This window comes from Silurus meridionalis, chromosome 23 (assembly GCF_014805685.1).
Source record: "Silurus meridionalis isolate SWU-2019-XX chromosome 23, ASM1480568v1, whole genome shotgun sequence".
Taxonomy (NCBI): domain Eukaryota; kingdom Metazoa; phylum Chordata; class Actinopteri; order Siluriformes; family Siluridae; genus Silurus; species Silurus meridionalis.
Window position 1 is genome coordinate 12,735,496 of NC_060906.1, and position 18,458 is coordinate 12,753,953.

General features: G+C 35.5%; 2 protein-coding genes across 4 annotated transcripts; one reads left to right on the forward strand and one right to left on the reverse strand.

Annotated features, from left to right (window-relative positions):
- Window positions 1–351: 351 nt before the first annotated feature.
- nme6 (NME/NM23 nucleoside diphosphate kinase 6) lies at window positions 352–8,327 on the forward strand. The gene is made up of 6 exons (XM_046836812.1): window positions 352–435; window positions 1,565–2,001; window positions 3,724–3,826; window positions 4,192–4,231; window positions 5,992–6,152; window positions 7,949–8,327. Exons 2-6 carry the CDS (start codon window positions 1,909–1,911, stop codon window positions 8,098–8,100), a joined length of 549 nt encoding a protein of 182 aa, XP_046692768.1. The 5' UTR covers window positions 352–435; window positions 1,565–1,908; the 3' UTR covers window positions 8,101–8,327.
- A 735-nt stretch (window positions 8,328–9,062) lies between these two features.
- Window positions 9,063–14,392, reverse strand: baalcb (BAALC binder of MAP3K1 and KLF4 b). Of its 3 annotated transcripts, none has more exons than XM_046836816.1 (4): window positions 13,273–14,392; window positions 12,170–12,614; window positions 9,996–10,042; window positions 9,063–9,353 (listed from the first exon to the last, which is right to left on the reverse strand). In XM_046836816.1, the coding sequence occupies exons 2-4, from the start codon at window positions 12,351–12,353 to the stop codon at window positions 9,186–9,188; spliced, it is 399 nt and encodes a 132-aa protein (XP_046692772.1). In that variant the 5' UTR covers window positions 12,354–12,614; window positions 13,273–14,392; the 3' UTR covers window positions 9,063–9,185. The 3 variants fall into 3 exon arrangements, with proteins under 3 accessions (XP_046692772.1, XP_046692769.1, XP_046692771.1); XM_046836813.1 differs by having other exon boundaries at window positions 9,849–10,042; window positions 13,273–14,389; XM_046836815.1 differs by having other exon boundaries at window positions 9,849–10,042; window positions 13,140–14,389.
- Window positions 14,393–18,458: the final 4,066 nt, after the last annotated feature.

Genomic DNA, 18,458 nt, shown 5'->3' on the forward strand with positions numbered 1-18,458 from the left:
CTCAGAAGAAAACATGGACATACATAGAGCGGAAAATGATGACAACAGGATCTCATAAGAAACAAACGACTTTCATCTGAAACACACAATTTAATGTTACAAAACATATTGTGTTTGTTACAAATAGTTTTTTCACGATTATAACTATTTTGGCCCATATCTGGTTTCATATGTTGATAAGCATGCAATGCCTTAATGTTCTGTAAACAAAGAGAGCAATCAGTGGCAGGACACAAAATAGCAGGTGACCAAATGGGACTATGACAGGAAATGCCTTTCTGACCTGACCCACCCTATCACTTCCTGTTTTACAGAGGCACATGAAACACACACAGTGTCAAAACAGAGAGTGTGTGTGGCTTCAGTAGGTGTCAGCTACCCTGTTGTAAAAGCAGGACAGACATCCTGATTAAAGTGTGACAAGTGATGCCTTGGGTATGGATCATTTAATAACAAATAATATATTTTGCTTATTCTAATTTGTTCCTTTGCTGACTGGTAGATTGAAAACTCTCTATGTTTCTCTATGTACAGTTTGTGTCTTGCTTGCCGATAAGGAAAAACAGCAGAAACTAAAATAAATGGTATTTAGATTTTTTTAAGCATGGGAATTAGCAATGAGGCAGTGTTAACTATAAGACAGTACTTTATATTTATACTGTTAATTTGTAAATATAAATTTTTTGGAATTTTTTAATTTACTATATAAATAAAGCAGATTCAGACTGTATTTACTGCAGCAATAAAAATGTATTGTATGCACATAATGAAAATGGTCAGGATTTGAAGCATGCTTTGGTGAAAGCAACTTATCTATAAGTTAATTGTATTTAATTATTATTAAATTATATCTATAATTTATAAATTATATTACAATTATAAATAAATAATTTCCTATAATTATTCCTTAGTTTTATTTTATCACAATTTTGTGATTAAAATGTATTAATTATTAAATTGCTTTTTTAAATTTTGCTATCAAGCATTTGTGTAATAACAATAGAACATTACATGAAATTATGATTATCAACATGCAGCCTAGAAAAATGGATACAGTATTCTGACAAAGTCTATATTTCAGTATACAGCAGAAGCATGAAAACTGCACTAATAAGACTTGATTTTAACAAGGATGATCACAATAATCATAACAAAAAGAAAATAGAAGATAGTGAGATTAACTATTTTGATAATAATAATAATAACAACAATGATAAAATGAACAATAACAACAATAATAATTAGTATTAGTATAATAATGATGATATAACAACACCAATAATAATCGTTAATAATAATAATATTATTAATTATTATTATTATTAATAATAACAATAATAATAATAATAATAATAATAATAATAATATAAAATGCTTGCTTAATGATCATGTTAAATGCTAAAATGAACAGTAGACAGAACAAAATTCTAAATGTTTCTACATTCAGACAAAGTCTACATTTAAGCATTTATACAGTATTTAAAACACTGTAGATTATTTAAAAAACATTATAACGCCGTATAATCAAATAATAAAGTGTAATTGTAATGTATTTCATTTACAGCACCATATGGATTTGAATACGTGGGGGCGTGGCAGCAGCTCTGCCACTCGACTTTCGTCTGATCCCAGAGAAGAGATCTGATTGGTCGGCTCGGTTTGCATTACGAAAGAGCAAAATGGCGGCGCCCATGCATGTCGCGAGTCTCGTTCAGAAGTAGCAAAGATTGAAAGAAATGAACGAACCATTAGTCCGATTTCTATAAACATCAGATAATAAAGTTACTTAATCGAAGCCAGGGTTAATGGATAATGTAGATTGTTAACTAGTTCACATTTCAGGGTAGAAGCTTTAAAACTGGGTGACAGTAAGTAAACACGAATAAGCCTTTCATTCCAAACACAGTTATGATTTTGACACGGCTGCGATGTGCGAAGGTCCTGCAGCTCACCCTTGCAGTCATCAAACCGGATGCCGTCGCTCAACCTCTACTACTGGAGGTGAGAGAAGGAGAGAAATATTGCTGTATGTCTTAACACAGGTTCTCAACCCTGGTCCAGAGGTATCCGCTATCCGGTGTGTTTGGAGTTCTGCTCCAAACACACCGGATTGAGCTGATCAGATCATTATCAGACACCTCCTGATCCTGGCTGTTTTAGAGACTAAAATGTATAAAGCAAAGATAAGTCCAGAGCCAGGTTGGGAATCTGATTTAGGAGCAAGGTATATGACCATGCAGAGAAATATGGATGTTTGATTACAGAATGAATGCGAACATTGGATCTTTGACTTTAATCCACAATGGCACTAAGTTACATTTTAATGGTACAACGACGTTGTGTCAAAGTTCAGCACAAGAGATTCCACTTATCGGTTGATTGCCTTCATGAGATGAATTTGGTGTATTATTCATTCAGTCGTTCATCCATCCATCAAATATATGAAATAAGAGTCTTTTACAGGCTACTGTTCTTGTTAAATTATCTTAATGCATACAACGATCAGCGATAACATTAAAAGCACTGAGAGGTAAACTGAATAACATTTTCTCATCACAATGCAGCTGTCAACATGTGGGATAAATTAGGCAGCTTGTAAACAGTCAATTATGAGGTGACTGGGTCAGAGCATCTTCAAAAGTTCAAAGAAGGACAATCAGTGAACTGTGAAAGGGATATATGTGCCCAAGCCTCACTGATGCGTGTGGGTTAAATTGCCTTATGATATGAGTACATGGCACCTTACTATGTGATGCCCCATTCATGGTGTATTTCTGTCCTCATATTTAGTGTTTCCAGGATAGGCCTCAGATCCCCCTGTAGTTCTTTAATTTGCACATGTGGCTGCATGTTAAAAGCGATTAATTAAAACACTGGTTAAAATCCAACATCTTTCTTTACTCTGTATCACTTTTGGCCTGCTAATTTGATTTGCATTTGCATAGAGCAGCTGTAAATATTTTAGTTATTGAGTTTAAACATTTATAGATGAAAGATAGATTGGCATATTCTCTTTGCCTTAATATGCCTGTGTATGATAGATATATCTATAGAGAGTCAGACACAATTTTTTATCCTATAAAGGAAGCTGGAGAATTATAGCAGCTGAATTAATGACGTAAAACTGGAGGCTAAAACTGCTATAACTAGTTAATGATATGCTCACGAAGGCTATTTGACCAAATAATTATATATAATTATATATATATTAGTACCCATATATATATATATATATATATATATATATATATATATATATATATATATATAATTTCTTCATGTATCTATCTATCTATCTATCTATCTATCTATATATATATATATATAATTATTTGGTCAAATAGCCTTCGTGAGCATATCATTAACTAGTGATATATATATATATATATATATATATATATATATATATATATATATATATATATATATATATATATATATAAAATAAATAAAAATATTAGGTCAGCTGGTCATAAGTATATGATGTGATTTTGAGCATTGCATTTCACATTTAGTCCAATTTTTGCACTTACTCTTCTGGAAAGAAGGTCCACTAGATTTTGGAGTGTGCTTATGGATATTTGCGTTCATCAGCCACAAGGGTATATATATATATATATATATTCTTTATATTCTCTCTTAAGTCTTTTATTTCTTAAAATTTATATTTCTTCATGTATCAATTAATTGTCAATTTCTTTTAATATATACTTTACATATAAGGCACTCCATCGGAAAATCCTTGAGAACAACTTCATCATTGTCAGAAGAAAAGATCTCATCTGGAAAAGGAGTGATTCAGAGAGGTTTTATGCAGAGCACAAAGGTAAGGAAGAATTTCCCCTAAGACACATGTACACTATATGCATTTCATATTTAAGGCAAAATAAAATGTTGTAAATGATAAAAGTGCAAGAATACTGATCTTTTTTTACCTAACCAGCAATTTACTGCATGAGTCACGAGTCATTTAATGGTAATGTAGATGCTCCCATTTCTCCTTTAGAAACAATATAGTGCTCTCTTTTACCACCTGGGATACGTCTTTCGCAAGCCATCCATGAGTCATGCTGTCGCTGAATCACCAGCCAGAAATGTCTGCTGTAGTACATAATCCCAATTGAAAGAATGCTAACAGAGTAACAGCTCAGGCTAGCTAAGTGATACTCATTTACATTTGTGTGTTTCTAGGACGTTTCTTCTACCAGAGACTGGTTGAATTCATGTCAAGGTATGAGTGAGTCATTGTGTGTAATTGTCATCATCTTCACAATAACCTCATTCATTTTTCTTAAATGCCTAAAGATAATTCTAGATCAGAAATTAGAGTGCAAAGAAAAATACAGATTTTATTGTACATTAACAAGAGAATTCTCTTCTTTTATTTAAAAGAAAGCAGATACACTGTATGTACAAAAGTTTGTGGACCCCTGACCATAAAATTTTTTGAATGTCCCTTCTTTCATTTAGTACCCATTTAATTGTATAGTAAACTCTCTTCTGGGAAGTTCTTCCACTAGATATTAGGGTGTGATAGTTGAGATTTGTGCTCATTGGCTCATTGGACACAATGGCATTGGTAAAGCCACGTACTGCTGTAGGGTGAGGAGGCCCTGAGGTGCAGTCAGTGTTTCAATTCATCAGGAGATCTTATACTCTAACCCGTGTAAACCATATCTTCATTGAGCTGACTTATGCACTGGGGCCATGTCATGCTGGAACAGGTTCAGATCTTTGAGAAAAAATTAATGCTTTTGCATCCAAGGGCATCCTATACAATTGTGGGCCTTCATCTTTGTGGTAGCAGTTTGGGGAAGAACCACATATAGCATAAAATGTCCGGTGTCCCAATACTTTTGTCCATATAGTAAGTATATAATAAGACAGAATAAATCTGAGTATCTTTAACATTTTTGAGCTGTAAATGCTGATTCACAGTTTTGTGTAATAGAATCCAGTTATAACCTTATAATACCACAAGCCTGAGTAATGTTCTGTCAGATATACAGTAAAATCCTTCAAAATAATAGTTACATTTTATTAGCTATACTGGTAATATTATTAAGATCCTTAAAAGACGGCTTTAATCTGAGATGTGATGATGTATCTGGTCAGTTGTTCCCATGGCAACCAGTGATCAGGCAGCACTACTGTCTGTGAAAACAAAGATGAAACATGTGCATGCCACTTGATGCAGTATTAGTTTGCAGGCTTTGCTTGTTAGATTCACACAAAAGAAGCAGTTCATTATTTCGATATCCCTGCTGTTTATATCGGACATGCACATGAACAATGTTTTTGTCCTTTACAGACAAATACACCAAAAAACCAAAGCAATACATTCCCCCGAATCTATGCTAGTCATGAACAACCTTCTAGTCCTTCAGAGACAATGCTGATGTCATATTTGTACATTATTTTACATTAATTGGTAAACAGTCAACGTCCCTGAGGTGTGTTGTGAGCTGTTTGATTTCTTTAATACCACAGCAATTATACATCATCTAACTTTTAGAATGGATTTTTCCTCCCGATTTTGATCACCTCGGATCCTGCACGACTCTCCTTTATTCAGACTGTTATCTCTCACATTACGGCAGATATGAACAGTCATTATTTACCAGCTTTTTTTCCTTTTTGGCTTTGAATTTCTAAAATGGCGCAGTCCTTAGCGAGACATTTTATATAGAATTCAGTTTTTATACGGTTATTATTAGAATGAATTGTTAAATGGAGCTATTACGATAGAACAAGCTATTAATATAAAAATTATAATTTATGAGAGTAAATGCCATTAATTGAATCTTTGATTAGCATTAAGCTGGCACTTGTGTCAGAAATGCTGTTACACTATATTAATCAGCATGCTCAGAGCAATCAGATTCAGTTATAAACTGAATACGATTTATAAATGATGTGACCAATAGTTAAAGGTATCTTGAAGGTATCTAGCAGTTAAGATTGGGATATTTCTTTTTTTTCCTGCTTTAGTGGTCCAATGAGAGCTTACATCCTCGCGAAAGAGGATGCTGTTAGCCACTGGCGGGAGTTGATGGGTCCCACTAAAGTGTATCGAGCGCGGTACACATCTCCAAAGACAATTCGAGCACAATACGGCCTCACTGACACCCGGAACACAACTCACGGCTCAGGTATTTATTGAAGCCTCAAAGTCGATTAAATGCACACAGTGTACGAGTAAACAAAATAATGCCTGCGTGAAGATTAGTTATGCCAGTACACTAAGAAAGTTAGAAGGAAGCAGACAAATAAACAAAAAACCTAGACAGTCCATTTTACACCTAAACTGTGTTACTTTTAACAGCATTAAAATAAAATAAAAAATCATCAGTGGCTGTTTTTAAGACAAAATTTTTGTGGCAGCAGTTCGCGAGTGGAGGGCGGAGCCAGAAGGAACGACCGGTAAAACTACAATTGTAGCTGATGAGACTAATCAGCACGCTCTGTTCCAGTCTGGCTCCGCCCTCTACTCGTTATGCGCTTCCACACTTATATTATTTAAAAATACAAATTTTCATTTATGTATAAGGCTTTTTAATTCAGTATGGAAACATGTGCATAAATTTGTTACAAACAAACCTGGAAAAAAAAAATCAAGTCTTATGATGACTTTGGAAACGTTAGTGTTTATTTCATTGTGAACAAAGATTTTTTTTTTTTTTTTGCTATACCATTTCACTATGATGAAAAAATAAAAGCTTCTGGAAATAAAAAGCAGTTTTCACTATGAATTTATGGTTTCACACCCTATAAAGTGTGGTGTAGATACTTTATAAAACAAACTGGCATACAGTGTCATATATCATAATAATGACACAAGCTGTTTTATGTAGCAGGAAGCAAGATATTGATGTAATTGAGTCAAGTGAATAAAGCACTTACAGGTGAATGGTTGTGAGTGGGGCAAAATAAACAAACATAAACCTGACCATTTTAATATGGCTGTATTAAATATACACACTCACTGTTCTTAATAATAGGAACACATGTACTTCTGCACATTTTCATGCTTATTCATTCATGCATGTGGCAGCAGCACAATGCATAAAATGATGCAGATACAGATCAAGGGTTTCAGTTGCTGTTTACATCAAACATCAGAATGGGAAATTATAATTTTTTTTGATCTCTGACTTTGATCGTGGCATGGTTGCTACCAGATGAGCCTTAGTAAGTTTGAGTATTTCATAATCTTCTGATCTTCTGGGATTTTCACACATCAGTCTCTAGAGTTCACACAGAATAGTGCGAAAAGAAGAAAAGTAAACAGAGTGAGTGACATCTGTCAGAGGATTAGAGGAAAATGGCTTGAGCTGTGTTTTTCTATATACTGTATTTGCTCACCACAATTGTAAAGACTAATTAAGGTGTCTGTTCACCCCCCCATATTTTACAGACTGTATTGTGTAAAAATCCCAGGAATTAATCTCTTTCTGAAATACTCAGCCGTTTTGGTATCAACAACCATGCTACAGTAATCAGAGTTTTCTCCTCATTCGTATGTAAATATTAACAAAAAATCTTGATTGTTGGTATAAAGATTAAACAAAAATGTCCCAATTATTAATCAGCATGTGCGTTCGTTCTAAAATTGTTTAAATCAATATAATATATATTATATAATATATGCTGGATAATCATATAAAGGTTTTTCTGCTCAGCTAGAGATGAATGCTTAGAACAGGCTGCTATAGGAGTAATATATTCTCCTGCTGTTCCTAACCAACTATAAATCAAATTCTTTTTTGTCTGTTCAGCGACCAATTTCTCACAATTGCACACGTCGAACAGACTGAGTAAAGCCGTTTTCGCAGTCAGCACACATCCATCTGTAAACAAAGTGCGTTGTGTTGATGGCAGTGGATTATCTTCTGCTCGCCCCTGTGCTTTTACCTAAGTGAATTACAATGTTTGTGTGCTCTCACAGATTCGTCAGAGTCAGCCGAAAGAGAAATTGCTTTCTTCTTTCCTGAGTTCAGTGTTCAACACTGGCTAGAGATGGAGGAGCCACATTTTAGGATGGGGCACATTGAATACGACGAGCAGAGACAAATCCATACAGCACTAAAACACACCTGACCATTCAACTGCCTTTACCAGATATATATATATATCAATCATATGTACTGTATATAAAGCCTGAATATTGTGTTATATTATCTTCATGTGTGATTTGTCTTTGTAAATGATTGTGTGGCATCAAGTGCACTTTGAATTTGAACCTACCGGTATTATAGAATACATTCTACTGGTCATTGTTATTTTTTTCTCTACATTAGTCAATAAAGCACATCCTGTTAATGTCATGTGACCTTGAAAAATCCTAGTAATGTACTAAACATAGCTTTGAATTTTACTCACAATTAGAACATACATTTAGTAGTTTAATTTACATCTTTACATTAATAGTAAACATTAGCACATCAGTGTTAGCATGGTGGTGAAGCTTAGCATGGTTTGACACCTCATATCAAACCAAAAGCAGTTCTGGTATTATTTTGATTGATGATTTAGTCATTTCCCCGATTTATTCTCGTCAAAACCACATGGATCCAAAGCTATTCCTGGTAGCACTTGGTTGAAGGTGGGTGAATGGGATAAAGGGGGGTGGGGGATCTAAAATCACACCTGGGAGAACATGCGAAATCTGCACCCGGTCACCCAGTTATTAGAATCATTTCTTAATTATTTCCCAATAAATCCCATTTGCTTAAATAGCAAAATGTAATAATTATTAAACCTTTGAAAGGCACTCTTCATTAACAAGATAATTACATACAATTGGTGTGCTGCCCACATAAAACAATTGTGCCTTTGTTTATATAAATAGCTAAAGAGGCCTTCTGGTGTTTGCTTTGATTGTCACAAATCTACCGTTTTTTTCCCAGAATACCATTTCAGATGTCTAAAATGCCCCTTTTAGAATCGAGACATGGCAATGGAGAATGATAAATAACAGTGAGAATCTGGTAAAATTAGTAAATAAATTAAATGTGAGTGACACAAAACAGCATAGTCTAATAAAGCCTGTCTGACTGAAAGCACATTTACAGACCTGTACTTCTGCCAATATCATACCCTCTTCTTCAGTTCCATGCTGCCTTCTGTTCATCACAGTTTTCACAAGACAATCCTTATGTCAGTCCCTATGCTGAGTTCATGTCTCACTTCAAAACCGAGTCTGCGTCTGCATCCTTCACACAATCCCGGGGTTTCATGACCTCAAAAGTAGTGTGGGATTTGTCTTTGATCTTTCCACTCTTGTCCACTTGACGAATGCTCTGGGTCACAGTGATGGTCACCTGCTTAGTGGACATCCTGTTGTCCTGCCACTTGGTTTATCGTGTGCAAAAAAGACAAACAAATGTAATGTGATCACAAACTGCACAGTGATTGTACAATACTCTTTTCTGATATTCTAACTTGCATATCTGCTTATTGTGTTCAATTCTACTTAGTCTAGGTTATGCGATAAATCACAGCTGTGACAGAAGATGTGTTAGACACAGGATAACACAAGGTAGTATTAGAATAAATGTTATCTGAGAATGCTGAGATTATATTATTGTCATATAATTACCATAAACATAGTAATACCGTAAACCTTAAATTTTGATGTCTGGAAGGTCTAGCACAATCCTGGTGTTTTTGCTAATCTTATTGTTTTTCTATCTATAACAACAATTGGCCCGAGTAGTGCCTTTACTCTATCAAAATATGTACAGCATATAGCTGTTAAATAACATGCTGTTTTATAATTGAACCAATTCTAAAAATAACACTTACGTGCCTGGTTTCTAATGGGTCTATTGTTGACTGAAACTTACAATCTCTTCAGTGCGAACAACACTTCTCCTCTGCACTGTGGTGCCTGGTGAGGAGGGCATCCCTTCCAGTTCTTGAGAGGCCTGTATAGTTTGAGGACAACCATCTTTCACATCATTAAGACTAGCCTCAGACATAGCAGAACACACCTTTAAGTACGCCTGAGCAGGAGCTGGCAGGCCATCATCGAAGATATCTGTCAGTGCAGATAGAGAAACCAAAAATAATTGTGAACACAGTGACTCATCCCTTTGACAACTATTAAAGCAAGAAACCTTCCAAAGGTTTTAGGTCCAGTTTTGAGCTTTGAGTGTTAACATCTGCATTTTCCATCACGGAGATCCAAAGCTTTCTTAATAATACCCATGAACAATTTTCATTTAAATATGTAATCTTTACTGGTGCATTAATGTTGACTATTATTTTTTAAAGGAGCTCTTATTGTATAAATCAAAGCCCATCCCCATCTACTGAACTGCAGAAGGAATGGAGCCATCTCCATGACAACTGAAGCTGAATGTATTGGTGTCTTGACAGTATTTCCCCAACAGGCAAAGCACTGTCACGGTGAAACAATATAGCAGATTATTAACAGAAGATGAGATACTGCAAGTCATCCGATCCTGCAATCCCACCACCTGTCCTCTAGATCCAATCCCTTCAACTACGCTCCAGACCATCACGCAAGATCTCCTGCCCTTCATCTCCACAATCATCAATGGGTCATTAACATCTGGCTATGTACCAACTACCTTCAAGCAAGCAAGGGTCATTCCTATCTTGAAGAAACCGGCTCTGGATCCATCAGACATCAACAACTACAGACCGGTATCACTCCTTTCCTTTCTTTCTAAATCTCTGAACGCACTGTTTTTAACCAACTGTCTGTCTATCTCTCACAGAACAACCTCCACGATCCGAACCAGTCTGGGTTCAAAGCGGCACATTCCACAGAGACGGCCCTATTGGCTGTTTCTGAGAAACTACATGCTGCTCGGTCAGCCAAGCTGTCATCTGTACTTATCTTTCTGGACCTTTCAGCAGCATTTGACACAGTCAACCACAAGACACTTTTGTCAACCCTCAAGAGCCTTGGTATCTGCGGAACAGCATGGGAATGGTTTGCTTCCTACCTGGAAGGTCGCTCATACCAGGTAACATGGAGGATCCACATCTGCCCCATGCAGACTCACCACTGGTGTCCCACAAGGCTCGGTACTTGGTCCCCTCCTTTTCTCCCTCTATACCCACTCCATTGGTGAAGTCATATCCTCACATGGGTTTTCTTATCACTGCTATGCAGATGACACTCAACTCATCTTTTCTTTCCTCCATCAGATACCACAGCTTCCGCTCGGATCTCAGCATGCTTGTCAGACATATCTTTATGGATGAGGGCTCACCAACTTAAACTCAACCCCAGCAAAACAGAACTGCTGGTCATCCCAGGTGATTCATCTCCAGGTCAAGATCTACAAATAACACTTCATGACTCTCTGCTCTCCCCTTCAGCCACTGCTCGTAACCTTGGGGTAACTATGGACAATGAACTGTCTTTTTTCCCACATATCGCTAATGTTGCTCGTTCTTGTCGATTTCTTCTCTATAACATCCGAAGGATTCGACCATTTCTGTCCATACAGGCTGCCCAGTTGCTTGTTCAGTCTCTTGTCATTTCAAGACTGGACTACTGCAACTCTCTGCTGGCAGGTCTTCCCCTGAACGCTATTCGTCCACTGCAAATGATCCAAAACGCAGCTGCATGACTTGTGTTCAATCAGCCCAAGTTTTCCCACACCACCCCACTGCTGCGCTCCTTCACTGGCTTCCAGTAGCTGCACGTATCAGATTCAAAACACTGATGCTTGCCTACAAGGCCAAAAATGGACCAGCACCATCTTACCTCAGTGACCTCATCACATCTCGCACTGCACCACGCTGTCTGAGATCCTCCAGCACTGCTCGACTGGTACCACCTTCTCTCAGAATGAGAGGTAAGTACAATTCAAGGCTCTTCTCTGTTCTGGCACCGATGTGGTGGAATGAACTTCCCCTAGATGTCTGTACAGCAGAGTCCCTGACTATCTTTAAGCGACGACTGAAGACCTACCTCTTCCTGAAATACCTAAATTAGCACTTTCCAAGTTTGTAGAATTCGAGTTATATTTATATTGAGTTTGTATTCTTGCGTACCAGTGTAGATTTATTCACTACTAGAGATTTAAAGCACGTTTGTACGTCGCTCTGGATAAGGGCGTCTGCTAAATGCCGCAAATGCAAATGTAAATGTAAATGTATTTCTAAAGGATTGTGATTTCCTCACCAGAGTTGTTGGTTTTCTCTGATGTGAACGCAACCTCAGATGTCGTATCTGAGGGGATGCTATGAATTGAAGACAATGGGATGTCTGCATCGGTGCTGGTCAGCCAAGTAGATTCCGTTTCTTTGGTCCAGCTTTCCAGGTACCGTGGTTCCAAAGCATCTGTCCTAGAGCCACCACAACCCATGATTCTTTCAGGGATGTGGGATGCACCAGAAGATCTCACCAGTGGCACTTCAAACACTAGCTCTTCATTATGCCAGCTTGATAAAAAGCTGTTCAATAAGGCTCATTGTTGAGAATGTACAGGCAACATTCTTTAGATGAATCTACCAGTTCAGCTTGTAAGACCTTGTAAGAGACTTAGGGATGTGAGCTCCTGGGTGTTCCTGATTAGTTGCTTTCCGCTGATCAAATCAATGCACTGCATCTTACACACTAACCCTTTCTGTGTGAGATACAAAACAATGTTAAGACATTTTTATGAGGCTGGGTATGAAAGTAAACAAGTATATATTAATGAAAAGCTAGAAGAGGCAATCTTAGGTCCATATTAATAGAAATATTTAACATGGTTATATAATTGCAGAACTATTGTATGTGAATTGCATGGATATTTACAAAGACATTTGTCTTAAAAATATATAGTATGTCTTAATATTTATTCAATATAATAATGAAAGCTTTGCTTTAATGCCTGGAGTGGAAGATCACTACATCAGCACATGGCTGACATTTAAATGCCATTATATTATTATTACATGGTGTTTTCAACTTATAAACACAAACCACTGATAATACACATGATTATAAAAAACACATGGAGGATGCAATTGTTGTCCATACGTTTTTTTTGTCCCTAAATAGTGATAATAACATTATCAGTATGTCAGAGAGCAGAGGAATCTGCTCATGTAAGCTCTAATCATTCACGCATATTGATATTTAGCTGTGTATAGAAAACGCGACTCACTGCGCATGCTCGCGCCGCAATTATCCTACAGCACGTTCAGCTTCATAACAAAACAGTGTATTTCTATGTAAAAAAAATCTTGCGTTTATTTACTCTGCATTGGTAAAAACCTGTAACGATCGGAAACACTCACGTGCCTCGGTTTCTGGACCTATTTTCCCCTCTACATTCTTGGCATATGCGAATTACAGCGGTGATTTTTCCCCCCAACAGTTGATGTGACGCCCCCTCTTTAGCCAGCGCGCGCGCGAACGTGCGTGTGCGAGCGCTAGCGCGCGCGCGCGCGTGTGTATTCATCTCAAGCGGTTCATCTCAAGGCTGTGTGTGATCTTTTCCAAACCTATTATGCAAAAAGCTGCAATCGTTGCGTCCATATTTGTCACAGTTATGAGTAATGACAGATTAATCTGACACAAGTCTGGTAAATTTCACCATCAGGCTGTCATTATATGTCACTGAAAAATAGCTCTTCTCCAAAGGCTGTGCTCTGATGGCCCTCTAAACTATGATTATACATTTTATAACCATAACCAGGAATCAATCAAATGTTGTGGATAGTGATGCTACAGAGGTGTCACTCTGTAAATAAGCATTCTTGCTAAAACATTCATCTTAGACAAGTTGGATATCAAACTGGTTTATTTAGTGTCAGAGCTGGGTAAACTGGAAAAGTGGTGCTAGTGTTCTAGGTGCTGGTTAGTTATTAAATTAAATAATTAAAATGATAACTATTGAAAGCATGAAATGACAGTTTAGTAAAGTGAAAAAGAAAACATGGTTCTAAATAGACATGGCTCTAAATAGTGGTTAAGATTTGTTTATATATAAAGTATAGTTGTGCTGGTAAGCCAGCTTGGTAGTAAAAGTACTGTTAAACTGTAGAAAAGCTTGGGTATTTTGGAAAAAGCATGGTCCCTTTGTTATGTCAGCTATGTAAGTAACCTCAGTTATCATGCTTTGATTTGTCTTGAGATGTAAGCTGTGTATTATTTTCTTTTGGTGAAAAACCTCTAATTGACTATTTACTGAATGTTGTTTTTGGTTTACTAACACATTTAAATCTCTTTAAATCTCTCTTTTCTGTTTCTATTTAGGGTTAGGGTTATACTCTATACTCTAAAGAATGTATTGGGTTTTTTTTATATGCTTTTCATATAACAGATCTCTTTCAGGGAAATACGAACTTAAGGGAAACCACAAATATATGTATTCATAAATAAACCATATATAGTAAATACATGAACACAGCATTGTCAACTATATGCTGTAAATTATTTTATTAATATATTTCTGTAAATAGATTTTATCTTTTTATATACATTTTATTGTTTTTTAATACTCTATTAAAAAAAGAGCTTTGTCAAATTGTGAAGAGTTTACACACACACACACACACACACACACACACACACACACACACACACACACACACATATATATATATATATATATATATATATATATATATATATATATATATACTCTCAATTGTATATACTCTCTATACATATATACTCTCAATTAATTATTGATTATTCACTTGGCAGAAGCATTAAAAATACTTAAACATTCAACAGTTTCCTGCCATTTACTGCTTTATTAATTGATAAAATGTTTCCTGCATTCCCTTACTTTCATGTGTTAAACAGCCCAAACAGTGAATGTGGTATAGGAAATATAGGGGGAAATTGTTTATTAACATTGTGTGTGTGTGTGAGAGAGAGAGAGAGAGAGAGAGAGAGGAAGAAGACACTTCCTAGACACAGAGAGTAGGTGATATCTGACAGTTTTCACACTGTATATATTAGAACATTTCTATAATGATAATTGCGCACAGGCTATTGTGTACATGGAAAAATAAACTATTCCATTATGAATTTGTATTTCTTATTTTACTGCTAATTTGAATCTGCACTTTATTCATAACTTCACACAATAAATAGATTGACTAAACCATTTCTCCAGACGAGGGCAGTAAAGATTAATCTTTTGCCTCCTGCACTCTTATGGTCATTGTCAGTGTGCTGGTATGTAAAATTCATTTTATCCTAAAGTCCTATAAAGTCCTATAACGTATAAAACGTTTAACGTTAGATTTGTTCTTTATCATTCAGTAAACTTAACAGTGCAGTATAGTACACACATAGGATCAAATTCACTCACTGAATAAACATTAATGAAAAAATATATACATTTATTAAAAAACACATACCTAGTATGTATATATATATATATATATATATATATATATATATATATATATATATATATATATATATATATATATTCCATGAGATTTATCCTGATGGAGGAACAATAAATAGTACCACTTTTTTGGAAAGTACTGTATGTCCACTGAACATTCAGAATCATTGATATGAAATGAGGTATCGCGTGTTGGAATTAATTTATCTAAAAAATCAAATCACACTTGGGAGGAAGTACATGTTGCAGCAAGTACGTCAGTGCTTTTTGTTTTAAATAAACAAAACAATTTCATTGTACACCTCATGTCAGGAAAAGAAAACATTAGTTCAGCATTAGTGAGACAACTATCCAAATTGCACTGCATTGTGAAAGTGACTGCAGGCTCCACCAGGACAGTTTGGTCCACTCAACATGGTGCTGCAGGCGAGGCCAGGTTTTATCAGTCTCAGCCAAATGTGCCACATGTTCTTTACAGAAGCCAAATTTTGCAAGTGATCTTTCAAAACGTTATATAAGAAAAGGTGTAATTTGATATAAGCAATTATTATTATTATTATTATTATTATTATTATTATTATTATTATTATTATTAACAAAAAAAAAACAAAAAAAACTATTGAAGCTTATTATTATTATTATATATTAATTATATTGTAATATAATTTAACTCTGACTGACAAATAACTACTCTTGAATAAATTATGTTTGTTCAGCTTTTTTGATGTTAGGACTGAATCCAAAATGCTAACCAGAACATGCTAGTTGGACTCAAGCAGCACGCAGGCACACAAAAAATCCTTCTATGCAGTTAGATGGTCTGTATAGCTATGTAACTTTTACACCAACAAGACATAAAAAAATAATTATTAGCCTTTAGTAAAAAATTAATGTGTCAGGATTTCTTTAACCACCTATTAACTTTTAAGTTAGCTCTTTAATGTAATGTGTACTCACATCCTGCTTAGTAAGGAGTCTGTAATTGGAATAGAGAATCAATAAAATCCATTATAATTTTGATTTTTATGTGAAACAGGCTGGATTTATTGAAGTAAATGAAATGGAAGGAAGCTCTGGTCGCAAATGCTGACTCTCGTACCGAGTAAAATAATAAAAGGGTGACAGTATAATCAATATTTTCCCTAAATAGCTGTTTTATATCCTATATCAGCAAAGTAACAGTTTGTTAGTTTAACCATTTGTGATGCATTTCATTTACTAGATGTAGGCCTTTGGCTTATCCACTTGTATAAGATGTGAGCAAAATGCCTTTTCATTTCATTTTGCTGCTTTATCCTGAAAAAACTCCATAGGCAATAATCCTCTCAGAGCCAGGAACTGTTCCAGAATAGGACTTAGAGGAGCTTAGTGAACAAGTGTGCAAGTCTTTGTATTAGCACTTAACCAAAGCTTTCAAAACAATTTTAGAAAGTAAATATCTTGCTTTAAAATAAACAAAAAAGTTCACTAGCCTCTAATGACCACAGATTATAAAAAAAAACATAAAAGTCACATATTGTTATGGCATGGACTGTTTGCATGCCCTGGGAAACATGGGGATTCCAGCAGCATGCAGAACATGAACAGTAAAGCCATTGATAGGACTGCTCAACAATTGACTCTTTCTGAAAATCCAAATGTACAGTGCGGGAAATTGTTATTTGCATAATAATTATTATCCCCTGCTGATTTTGTAAATTTACCCCCATGCAAAGAAATGAACAGTATAGAATTTTTATGGTAGGTTTATTTTAAAGAAAGAGAAAATCCAGAAACAATAATAAATTAAGATTATATGTAAATTATTTTGTATTTGATTAAGTAAAATAAGTATTTAATTCCCACACACCCAAATTAGTTCTGTAGCTTTAAGAAAGAACTTCTAATACTCATTAAGTAAATTTCCCATTGGGATGAAGGAAGAAAGGAAGAAAGGAAGGAAGGAGGGAGGGAGAAAGGGAGAAAGGAGAGAAGGAAGGAAGGAAGGAAGGATGTATGTATGTATGTTTGTATGTATGTATGTATGTATCTATCTATCTATCTATCTATCTATCTATCTATCTATCTATCTATCTATCTATCTATCTATCTATCTATCTATCTATCTATCTATCTATCTATCTATCTATCTGTGTCTGCAAGAAGCTTAAATAGTGGTCTCTTTCTCACCTTTCTTCTTGCTGATGGTCTTGTAGCCCATTCCAGCCTTGTGCAGGTCTACAATCTTGTCCCTTATATTTTTATCACAGCTCTTTGGTCTTGCCCATGGTGGTGGAGACGTTTCAATGGAAGAGGTTGCTTCTGTGACTGGTGTTTGTTATACACATAAAGAGCACATCTGGTGATGTGCTTGCTGAAACTTAAACCACCCACAACATACAAGCCTACTCTAAGAGCCAGGTATATCTATATGAGTCGGTCAGTATTGACCAAATATGTTTGTTTTATTGTGAAAGGGCAAACCAACCTTGAGGGCAAGAAAATATATATATATTTTATTCTGAGTTTTCCAGAGACGTTGACAAATGGTTCTTTTTGTTTTTTGCTGACTCTGTCAAACTGAAACAGACATGCAAATCATAAAAGCCATTATGGTAAAAGGGAAATAAAAAAAAATCTTTTGAAGTGCAACAGATAACGTGTTGCACACATGTGAGATTATATTTATAATGTTTGGCACACCTGTGCAAAAAAAAGGAAGGTATTGTTATTATTTTGTTTATTTTTATTTAATCAATCATTTCTTTAGTTGTTGGTAATTCTTTTTAATGATATACACTATAATCTCTAAATCCCCTATCTTAATGGAGCATGGTTTATGCTGTATGTAGGAATATCATGCAGACATCCATATGGCCTTACAGCATTTATCTGGGTTTTCTGGATAGTAGATGGATTGTCTATGCAGAATTGACCTAGGTGTGTGTGTGTGTGTGTGTGTGTGTGTGTGTGTGTGTGTGTGTGTGTGTGTGTGTGTGTGGTGTATTATAATGATGTATTCGTACTTCACACCCATTGTTTTTGTTTTGGCTCTGGATTAATCATGGCCCTAACTGGGAAAAAACAAGTAGAGATGAATAATTGAATGTTTAAAACATTCTATATACACAGGAC

Coding starts and splice junctions, on each gene's coding strand:
- baalcb (XM_046836813.1), bottom strand. CDS start 12,353: ATGGGTTGTGGTGGCTCTAGGACAGATGCTTTGGAACCACGGTACCTG. Junction 10,043..12,169: donor AGAGAAAACCAACAACTCTG/GTGAGGAAATCA, acceptor CTGCACTGACAG/ATATCTTCGATGATGGCCTG. Junction 9,354..9,848: donor TTGTTCGCACTGAAGAGATT/GTAAGTTTCAGT, acceptor CGATAAACCAAG/TGGCAGGACAACAGGATGTC.
- nme6 (XM_046836812.1), top strand. CDS start 1,909: ATGATTTTGACACGGCTGCGATGTGCGAAGGTCCTGCAGCTCACCCTT. Junction 3,827..4,191: donor GTTTTATGCAGAGCACAAAG/GTAAGGAAGAAT, acceptor GTGTGTTTCTAG/GACGTTTCTTCTACCAGAGA. Junction 6,153..7,948: donor GAACACAACTCACGGCTCAG/GTATTTATTGAA, acceptor GTGCTCTCACAG/ATTCGTCAGAGTCAGCCGAA.